Here is an 11,541-nt window from a genome sequence, read left to right on the forward strand (position 1 = left end):
AAGAATAAACAATACTCAGTGTGATATTAAAGTGAATTGCAACATCAACATGAGATTAGTATACTCAGTCAGTTCATGCTCACAATCTTAAGGAAGTCAGTGCTGCATAAAGTGAACTGTAATTTATTGATAACCCAAAAGAATTTATTTAGTGATTAAAAATGTATCAGAAAGAAAGGAGACCTTGCTGTTCTTTCTTCATAAAGTAAAATGTTCAGCTTGTGAAGTTTGAGCACTGTTTTTTTTTTCTGATACTGCACATAACTAGCTTTTTTATTGGTTCCCTGAGAACAGCATACCTGCACTGGATGTTACCGATTCTCGAAGTTTCATTTGTGCTGTGGTGACTAAGCTACGTTTAAATTATCCAGTGCTTGTAATACCGTGCTCTGGCACAAGGTGCAAAAATTTAAATATTTGGATTGCTGTTATAATCGGCAGTTTGGTGCATGCAGGTGGTGCACTTCCCTCCAGCGCTGTACATCCACGTGACCCAAGAGCTGGGAAAACGGCTGGTACTTGTTCTTAACAAAGTGGATCTTGTCCCGGACACCCTTACAGCTGCTTGGATAAAATTTTTCCATGAGCGCTACCCAGGCTTGGTGGTGCTGCCTTTCGCATCATATGCAGGCATGACAGCCAAGGGGAAGAAGGGTTAGTACCTGTCTCCTACTACTGCATAGGGATGATTGGATTGAGTGTGCACATATATAAAGAGGGTTGGGGGTGGCGGGGGGGGATGCCAACATAATAACTTAAGAAAGATAGTTCTTGATACAAGAAAACTTATGCTTTACACAGGAAAGCGTCAGGGCAAACTACGCATGGCCTCTGTAGCCTGCCGGGGTCTCCTGGAAGCCTGCCAGGAAATGGTTGGTGATCAAGGTCAGTGCGTTATGTTTTTTTTAGAGCACTTACATGGTTTCAACTTTGGATTAAGGTGAAATAATCACTTGAGTACAAGTGTATGCAATCTTGAAATGGTGTATGCATTGCTTTGTAGGATACTTAGTCTACAATCACTTAGTCTTAGTCTACAGATCACTTGGCTGAGCACTGCATGTTTGGTGTTCAGTTGAGGGTTTGACTCTCACCAGCAGAGCAAAAGTGTATACAGTCGAACCTCGACATAACATAGTCACAGTCATACTTACTGCTGAAATCTTTAAATCACGAATTCCTTAAGTCGTGGTTCCTATGTTTCAGTCCAAATGAAGGTACAGGTTCTAGGACACTCCTGGTAAACGGCACCATGCTAATAAAATAGTATCTCGATGATACGATTATGGTTGATTCGAAATTTGAAAATAATATTGGCCAGAGCGTGTTATATACAAGATGCTACAGTTCGTGACGATAACAACATTCTCTCAAGTGGCGGCGGATGATACGAACACTCAAACAGCCAAGTGCCAAGCAGCCAGCGCTCAGCGATGATAATGCCATTCAAAAGGGACTAATTGGCAACATATCGAGGGGAAAAGGGCCCAGACGAGCATTACGGACTTTACCGGCCGAAATAACTGATGTATCGAACCACCAACTTGCGGCCGATGCCAGTCGAGAGGCTTCACCGCATTACACAAGTGGCTGGCGGTGGAGCGCGTCCACTACAGGTTTCATATGTACAGGCGCGGCCATAAGTAAACGGAGCACGCTGTTGCGTTCCAAGTGCAATCACACTTTCTTTATTGGTACTGAAGAAGCGGTGTTTGGCTACAAGAAAACCCACCAACCTCCTCTACCAGCATGCGCGTACGACTAGTGGAAATTTCAATTAGGTGACACGTAAAAAATATTTGAAGACAGTTGCGTGCTCCGTTTACTTTTGTCCACGCCTGTACAAGACAGATGGCGCAGCGATGTACGTTCTGCTCCTCTTCTGCTCTACAGCCTGAAGCCTGCCAGCAACATTTGTGCATAAAAGGGTGCATGCAAATCGCGATGTTTCTGAACTTAAGTTTTCGTTTTCATCTGTTTGTCATGGAGGCTCCTGATATGTGCATGTGATGTACAAGGACTTCGTTAAATCGAAAGTGTGGTATAAAAATGTTTCATTAAATCGCAAAAGAAAAATGCATGGCTTTTCAGGGGGCAGAGATTGAGAAACGAAAAAAATTCATTGCTTTGTGAATTTTGTTAAACTGAGGTTCGTTATATTGAGGCTCAACTGTATGTGTGTAATTTTTTCAGTATTGTGGCTACGTTCTAATACCTACATCATAAACTGCAGCCATTTTGCATACTGGCTTCTCATCTTCCCTGTAATAAAACACTGGAAATTTTCTTTTTTTTTTTCTTGCGTGATGTTCTGTCAGCATACATTGAAACACGAACAGGAGAGCTAAGCAACAGTAGATTGCATGCTTATTATGTACTCATATTCATGGTACAACGTTGATGAGGGGCCAGTTGTTTATTGTGTACTAAGCTTTTGGTTGCATTGCACTGGGCATGGCAATTAAAGCTGCATGCTTTAATAGGTTACACCATGTATAGTATTGCAACAGCCGCAATGCAAGGATGGAAAATGACATTCTGCTGGATGCCTAGAATTGGAATTGGCTGTAACAAGAGATCAGACAGTTGTGCAGCACAAGTTAGTGGCTCTATAAAGTCTCTGACCAGTATACCCCTGTACATATGATACAGTCTTTCTACTGACAAGACTGTACCAAGTATATGCATGGAAAAATGGCAAGCTGAAGGGGATGACAAAACAAAATAAGGTGCGCCTGGTAAAACCCATCCTGAGAGAACAGAAATTGTGCTGGCACCAAGAATAGTCTATTGAAGTGATTTTATGCCACTTTCACATTGGGCACACGCATCTTGCACACAACTTAATACTCGTGGAAAAACTGCGAGAAATGTTTTCTTGCCAAGATTCTCGAATTTTTAACATGAAAATTAAATGTGTTTTACTGTGTCTTTTACAATAACTAGATCACATTAAATCACATTTTGTTTTCATCTGAAAAATTCTGGCATTTTGACAAGAAAGCACTTCTCACAGTTTTATTGTGAAAACTTACCCTTTCATATAGCTTGGTTCTTGGGGAGACGCACTTGTTTTGTAGTCTTTTGAAAGGTACAGGTAGTTCTAACAAACCATATGATTTGCAAAATGGTTATTTAAAAAAAATGAAGGAACACCATAGCCTCGCATTTAGTTTGTGGTGGGTGACTTTAGCTGTTTATGCACTCCTAAAACCCCAAATAAGTAACATGGTCAAATGTAGAAGTGCAAAAGTGCCCTTCCTGCTTCGTCATTTTTTCATGTTTCATTGTATCTTGTTAATACAGTGAAACCTCGTTACAACGAACACGGATATTACAAATTATTGACTATATCAAACTGTTCCTAAATATTTTTAACAAACACATTAATTTCTTACTTTATATATCAAACGCGGTTTGTCATAAAATGGATATATCGAATTGCCAAGCGCCAAGCTGTGCCCGCTCGGGCATCCGGCTTTGTCTCACTACACTGGTGACTGGTGGTAGAGTGGCAAGTGTTCGTGCCACAGTTCACGCTTCATCTCGAATTTGCCAATAGTGCTGCAAAAGATATAGCCACGAGAACAGCTGGTAGCCAAGCGGTCAGCACCCGTTTTCGCCTCTCACACCCGTCTATAGTGCCCCGGAACAGCGACACGGTCGGTTGTTGTAGCTTTCCAGCAGTCATCCTCTGCTCACGTTGGCTGTCTCGGAGCAGAAGCTGTGAGCTTTCGTCCTGGCGTCCGATTTTTTTAAGCGGCACCGCTGTAATGCGCTGCGTGCTGTGCGACGAAGCGAACCTAACGCAATTACCACGAGCAGCTCCGAAATGGTGCTGAAACTACTGAAGAAGTCTCTCCCAGTTGCTGTTCTTTTGCTGACTAAATTTAGTTTCTCCAGCACAATTTTTTGGCAAAATTTTATATTGCAAATTTCAGCTATATCGAACTGTTTTACGACTTTTTACCAGTTTACAATAACGAGGTTTCACTGTATACAACATGGTGGTAAAGATTTTTGAGCAGTCCCTATTGCCAGTCAAAGAGCAGTTAAATAAAATTTGTGCATACCAAGTGCACATAATGCAGTATTTTATGCAATCATTTATGTTGAGGTGCAGTTGGCTGTACCTGCCAAGCTTTTTCACAGTTCTCCTGCCTTTGCAGTGGACCTGACCCCGTGGAGGAACAAGATTGAGGAAGAACTTGTTGAGGAAGCAAGAGATGATGATGATGATGATGAGGAAGAACATGACGCACTTGCATCAGCGCCGACAGAAGTTGTGGCACCCGACACCAGCTTTTATGAGGAGGAAAAATTCAAGGGAGGACGCCTCACTATAGGCTTTGTTGGTCAGAGTCATTTCTTTTATGGAGCCCTTATTTTTGTGCTCCTAATTATTTTATTATCCTGTGCTGACATCTATATTATTGACAGAACATGGAGTATGATTAAACTGGTTTGCTTGTTCCTTCCTTCTTTCCTTCCGTTATTTCTCTCTTTGCTATCACTGTTGGTACAGCAGGAAATTACAATGCCGCAAAGTGTCTGGAAAAGCTCCAATTGGTAGTTACAATGCAGTAGAGTCAAACTCCGCAGCTGAAAATTCTATTTAGGATTAAATTTTTGTTCCAACATCACTCGTTTAGCTGTCATGAAAACTTTTGTACAACAGGGAACGGTCATGCTCTTTTGTGCTTTATCAAGGTTGTTCTGGTATTAGAAGTATACCTCCAATATAATTTATGGCGTCTTCGACTGGTCGCCTTGATCCTCTGGCCCAGACCGCGAAGATCGTGGTGAGCTCTGAATCCCGAGTCAGAGGAGGCGCTGCCAAGCAGAATATGTGAAGTGCTTTGAGAGCAGTCATGTCACGGACGCAAAACATGGACGCTTTTCGCTTGGCACTGACTGGTAGCAACATTTGGTGCATTTTTTTCATTTCGTGTCTTACCATTCTGTCAAAGCACATCTATATTCCATCCTTAGAGTGTTTGCTGACAAAACTGTTTGATCGGCACCATCACATGACTTTTGAGCTTGGTCAGCGCTGTCATCCTGATCAATTAGCCAGCTGACACTGCTACTGTAAGCCACAAAACGTTGCATTTTCACTGTCCGCATGTACTATATTTTTTGCACTCTAAACACTAATGAACCCTTGTACTGCATTTACATTCATAATAACGGAGCTGCAACAATGTTTTGTCAGAATTCCAGGCGTAAAGACAGCACAGAGGCCCCTCACGCTAAGCCTTTTTCACACTTGCAAAAAGCGCTGGCTCAGTCACCGACATTAGTGCGTTGATCTATATGCTGCTGTGCAGAGCGAACAAGTGTTCCGAGACACCAGCGCAAGGTGATGAACATCGTTGCATGAAGCTTGTGTGTAATTTGAGTGCAAGAACATCAAAACGATGTCACAGAGCCACTCCATCACCTAACGACAATGACCGGCCCATTGGATGTTGCTGCCATGTCGGCGCTGTGCTAGGATTGATAGGAGTACCCACATGACCAAGAGCCCCCCAACAGCTCTGGGAAAAAGTGTGAGCGCTTCGAGGCACTCTGAATGAGAGGCGGAGTGCTCAGAAAGAGCCAACCAAAGGTAGTCAGAGTGTCCGGTTTTGACCAGCTGAATGTGCAGTCGTCTATCAGAATGCTATAGAGCAATCTAAGGCGACCAGTCGAAGACGGCATTAGAAAGAGAAATCCACCCACATTTTTGGATGCCCACTGATGTGAACATCTTGGTGACACTGATGTTTCTTCTCAACTACAACAAACTCAAGGCTAGTGGTTGCTGGTCATTGGAAGCAGCTGGTGTATTAAGGCGGAAGCCTTTAATGCCTCATCGTTGTAAGCAGAAGTTGTCAACAGAAATGTCACGCTTTTCAATTGGTCGAAACGGTCGTGACGTCACAGTGCTCGAATTTCAAACTTTTGTACTTTGGCTACTAACCATGCAATCAATTAAAGGGATCGTATAGTGATGCTCCAAGTTAGTGGGACTTACTTAACCAGTTAGCCTAATTAACCTTTCCAGTCAGACCAGATAAATAAATAAAATCGAGTAGGAAATTGGCCAAGCTCGGGAATCGAACCCCGGTCTCCGGAGTGCGAGACGAGCACGCTACCACTCCGCCATGCCAGCTCGATGGTTTGGAATGAAGAAAGGCGCGTCTAGTGAATGCGGTGTCTTCGTTCACTCTCATCTTCCTCCCTTCCCATTACGGCAAGGTTTAGGTGTCCACCGAGATATGAGAGACAGATACATTTCCTTTCCTCAAAAACCAATTTTCCGACGAGCAAGGCGTAGAACCTTTCCCCAAAAAGCGTTGCATTCAAAGGGAAATGCATCGCGGCAAACGGGTGGTGGCGTTCCGTGGACTCCCTGGCAGCGCTACAACACGCTGTCGCGTTCCACTCATAAAGGCAAAGATTAAGCGTCATTAATTGGCAGTTAATTAATGCACCAACAGAATGTGAAGTGAACAATCGCGTGGCAAAATGCAGCACTCAGGCTTTCGCCTTTCACCACTTTAGCCGCTAAAGTTCCTCGTAATTTTTTTAGTTTCTTGCAGAAAATGGCCAACAAGTGCAGAATCTGAGCGCTTTGAGGCACTCTGAATGAGAGGCGGAGTGCTAAGAAGGAGCCAACGAAAGGTAGTCAGAGTGTCCGGTTTTGACCAGCTGAATGTGCAGTCGCTTATCAGAATGCTATAGAGCAATCTAAGGCGACCAGTCGAAGACGGCATTAGAAAGAGAAATCCACCCACATTTTTGGATGCCCACTGATGTGAACATCTTGATGACACTGATGTTCTTCTTAACTACAACAAACTCAAGGCTAGTGGTTGCTGTTGGTTGGAAGCAGCAAATGTATTTAGTTTCTTGCAGAAAATGGCCAACAAGTGCAGAATCTCATTTGATAAATAGCGCCATGCAGGCACAAATGTGGCTGTTTGCTGAGAAATTCCGCCATTGAAAAAAGTGTTGTGAAATGCTTCAGTGCACATGACTCATTGTCATTCAAAAACAGCATGCAGGTCCCACAAACTATTCCATCTGCACTGCTTTTACTTGGCATGTTTGTTGCCACGATGGCTTCATCGGCACATGTTTTGCGATTACACAGCTCTAACTCTTCCACTACTGTGCCATAGGCTATCAGTCATATGTGACTGACATTTTGAACCTGCCACTAAAACTTCAAGCCAGTGCTCCTGGACAAGCTGTATCATCTGGTTTGCTTCTATAACGCGACTTCTTTGGTTTCAGCTTTTTTTTTTTTTTTCATATTCTAACGCAAGGAGGTGACATGAAAAATTTAACTTTGACTGGTTGGCGATCATGGCGTCCGTTACAACGTACGCTCATCGAAGGCGACGGGCTACATTGAGCACTTTTGTCGGTCTTTATGCTCTCTCTCTATTTTTTTTTTTAGCAGCAGTGGCGAATTAGACAACCACGTGGAATGGTCGGATTTCAGTTCCAATTGCGAGACTTCGTCTCACAGGCCCGGGACATCAGTGTGTGTTCGCACAGTTTTGGTTTAACGTTCACGTTATATTTTATGTAGTGCGCTTGATTTGTTAATCATTGGGGCTTTAGGATCTTCACTACATACTGCCAAGATAATTTCGCAGATGTGCCAGCAGATTTTTTTATGATGTCAAGGAAGGCCACACCCTGTTTTTACCCATAGACTCATTTGCTACCCACTGAAAAAAAAAAGAATGGAGGAAAGGTGGAACTGCAAGCTCTGCTATAAAAAAATAAGAATAGGATTCAGAAGAAGTGTAATGTGCAACACATCCCATGTCTATCACACTTCATGTCCTCACGCGACTGCTTTCTCTAGTGGCACAGCAGTCATATTCCCTCACTTGAGAGGCCATGGAAAGTGCAGTGTATTGCGTACTCAGCTGAAAATCACAAGAATGGTAGCTAAAAACATGTGCAACGTTTTGTATATTTTAATTTTTTTTATAATCAACTTCTGGCTCAGTGCAGCGGACTATTCTTGTTTTGTTAGGAGAAGGTAAGTGACGCCAACCAAGTAAAATACAGGAAAAAACACGACGTTTCGGGACCGGCTCGGCCCCTTCTTCACGGTGTGACTACGGGCGAGCGCAGCTTGGCTTTTTAAGCCCCTGTGTGGAGGACCTGCGGGTCAATGGCCGCAGCCCATGGACGTAGGATGAGGGGAGAGTCCCCAGGAAACGATTAACATTCTCTCGTGTTTGCTGTATGTGCCACGACTCGAGTAGAAGCCTCCTGCGTGGGTTAGCTTCCGTTTCCAATACAATGGTGCTGTCGAAGTCAATTGGGTGGTCACACCCTTCACAGTGTTCGGCCACGGCGCTGCGTTGACGATTCATGTGACGGACGTCCGCTTTGTGTTGGTTCATCCTTTCCGCGAAGTTCTTCGTTTCCCCTATGTACGACGCCGGGCAGACGGAACACGGAATTTTGTACACGACGCCCTGGGCCTTTTCTCTGGGCTGCCGGTTTTTTGGGCGGGGGAGAAGGCGACCGATAGTGCTGGTCGGTTTGTGCGTTGTCAGCACCCCCTCTTTTCCGAGAATGCGACCGAGCGTCTCGCTCACGCCTCTCACGTAGGGGATGTTTGCATCCCCTACGTGAGAGGCGTGAGCGAGACGCTCGGTCGCATTCTCGGAAAAGAGGGGGTGCTGACAACGCACAAACCGACCAGCACTATCGGTCGCCTTCTCCCCCGCCCAAAAAACCGGCAGCCCAGAGAAAAGGCCCAGGGCGTCGTGTACAAAATTCCGTGTTCCGTCTGCCCGGCGTCGTACATAGGGGAAACGAAGAACTTCGCGGAAAGGATGAACCAACACAAAGCGGACGTCCGTCACATGAATCGTCAACGCAGCGCCGTGGCCGAACACTGTGAAGGGTGTGACCACCCAATTGACTTCGACAGCACCATTGTATTGGAAACGGAAGCTAACCCACGCAGGAGGCTTCTACTCGAGTCGTGGCACATACAGCAAACACGAGAGAATGTTAATCGTTCCCTGGGGACTCTCCCCTCATCCTACGTCCATGGGCTGCGGCCATTGACCCGCAGGTCCTCCACACAGGGGCTTAAAAAGCCAAGCTGCGCTCGCCCGTAGTCACACCGTGAAGAAGGGGCCGAGCCGGTCCCGAAACGTCGTGTTTTTTCCTGTATTTTACTTGGTTGGCGTCACTTACCTTCTCCTAACATTAAATTTCCCAACCAGACAGACTTCTGTCGAATGTTTTCTTTTGAGTCTATTCTTGTTTTGCTTTTATTGTTTTTATCTTAACAGCTTAACCAAAAATATTTTGAAAAGTTTTGCACACACAACTGTGGGGTTGTTTCATTTGGAAGTATAATCAGTAAGCTACAGTTTGATGTATTACTATGTGCAGTGCATTTAGCACTTGAAAAAATAATTTTTATTTTAAAACACTCAAAAGAGGATCATTTTTTCTTGTTAGAGAAAGAGTTGAGTTGGTATTCCTGAACAATGAAAGCGCCTTTTCTGCAGCAGCACTCATTTTTTATTTGGGGCAAAGATTAGTGCAGTGTAGGTGAGGCAGTACAAAAAAATGTATGCTTGGAGACCATATGCTAGAAGGTACCATCAGTGCATCCACTTTAAGTTTCAAAGACAAGCTGAATTGCCATGGGGAAATAGTGATGGCTGTGCTATTTTTGCTAAATTCCACTGCTGTAAATTTAAATTTTATCACAGGTCTCGTGAATTTCAATGTAGTGGCATTCACTACTACATAACACAGTTAACTCTATGTTATGATGGCAGGTAGGAATAAGCTGGAAAGCGGAAGTAAAAATTGTTCTCTTCTTATTATAAAGAATAATGCACGCTTTAGCTGGTTGAGATAAGGCTTAGCCTGCATTTAGAGAGCAAATACATTATCAGTATTGCATTTACAAAGCAAAATTTTAAAGGTACAGCACTGATACAAAAATTAAACACAAGGTGTATGGCACAAGGTGTATGGCACATAACAACAAAAGTTGTGAAAAAATAAAATAGCTTAATCTGGCAGGGCTGGTGTAAATGAACACTTACCACTACAACTTGCCTTCCTTTGAAGGGGATATGATGTTGCGGGGCACATATTACAGTCCGAACCAGTATGAAGGTGATCATTTTAGTCTTACGCTATGCAGTTTAAGTGCTCTTCTTTAGTCTATATTTGCTAGAATGCCAAACAAAATGCATCAGTCTAGCTCTCATCTCAGTTTCTCCATCCTTCACTGTCGCCTTTTTTTTAAGAGTAAGTAATGGTTGTACTAGGAAAAATTTATTGCTTGTTGTTGCCGACACAAAAGAAATCACCGTCATATTGACAGTGACTATATCTGCAGATGTGCCATGGGGGGACGAAAGTCTCCTGGGCGTGCAAGCGGCTGCTGAAGCCATTATGTCTGTTATTAGTGGTCATTTGAGACCACACTTGTAGTGAAAGTGTGACTCGTACACTCTAGCACATGCAGGTAATGTGAACTGATACCTGTAAGACATGGAACCTGTGTGCCTAGACCTCTTTACACATGTTCTGGACACTTTTTTTATCGAATAGTACATTACTAGCTTTTTTGTGGCTAGTTTATGTGTTATTTCAGCCCCCAGAGAACTTTGGTAAGTAGACATTAAAAACTTTTTTGGAAAATATATCCATGCATATGCATAACAACTCATTTGAGAGAGCGCATGAAGTGTGGGTGAGTGTTCTTTTTATTTCATTGTCCATGCCTTGAGCAATTGCTTCAAAAACCTAGCAAACACAGGTGTTTAACTGTAGGAGGTACTCTTTTACAGCCTTGATTTCGGCATATAATCAGCATCGAGCTTTGCAAAACTGTTCTGGTCTCATCTCAAGACCTTCCTTTCTGCAGGGCAACCCAATGTGGGCAAGTCATCGCTCTTGAATGCCTTAGTTGGGCGAAAAGTGGTAAGCGTTTCACGCACCCCTGGCCACACTAAGCATTTCCAAACCATTTTCCTCACCGAAAATGTGCGCCTGTGCGACTGTCCAGGTCTGGTCTTCCCTAGCTTGCAGCCCAAGGCATTGCAGGTAAGACTACTTTTGTTATGCTTTCGCTGTTGCTTGCATGGTGGTCAGTTCTATATGAGACTAATTGTCACACACTTATGTGACCTATAAGGCCTTACCTGCTTTTGTGGAGGCTATTCTTTGTCTGTTACATCAGCTAAATAAGGTCATTGTCACCCTGACGTTCTGAGTGTACCTAGTATGTTAGAATGGGGTGATGAGCTTACTGCCTTTCCTGCACGTTCTTAGTGCTGAAGCAGTCCGTATCGTCTAATTTGGAGTTCTGTGTGCTGTGGTCACCTGAAACTTGTTCATACTCTCTCGTGTGTTCTGGTGCTTGGTTCATTGCTGCAGGCTGCTGTTCGTACCTTTGCATAGGGAATGGTCACTGCTTAACCTTCGTCCTGGGATTTTTATGGCAGAAGTGAGAAGTGAGTGGTAGCCAAGTGGTCTTGGCTG

The 11,541-nt window shown here is 43.8% G+C and overlaps 1 protein-coding gene across 1 annotated transcript in view; it reads left to right on the forward strand.

Annotated features, from left to right (window-relative positions):
* Positions 1-11,541, forward strand: part of Ns4 (Nucleostemin 4) — a 42,929-nt gene that overhangs the window by 13,946 nt on the left and 17,442 nt on the right. The window contains exons 6-9 of the mRNA XM_089580746.1: positions 456-654; positions 802-885; positions 4,170-4,355; positions 10,925-11,103. Coding sequence (XP_089436872.1) covers positions 456-654; positions 802-885; positions 4,170-4,355; positions 10,925-11,103 — 648 coding nt within the window. The remainder of the gene's footprint in view (positions 1-455; positions 655-801; positions 886-4,169; positions 4,356-10,924; positions 11,104-11,541) is intronic.

The sequence above is a fragment of the Amblyomma mixtum genome, chromosome 3 (assembly GCF_055824585.1).
Source record: "Amblyomma mixtum isolate Tamu chromosome 3, ASM5582458v1, whole genome shotgun sequence".
In the NCBI taxonomy this organism is placed as follows: domain Eukaryota; kingdom Metazoa; phylum Arthropoda; class Arachnida; order Ixodida; family Ixodidae; genus Amblyomma; species Amblyomma mixtum.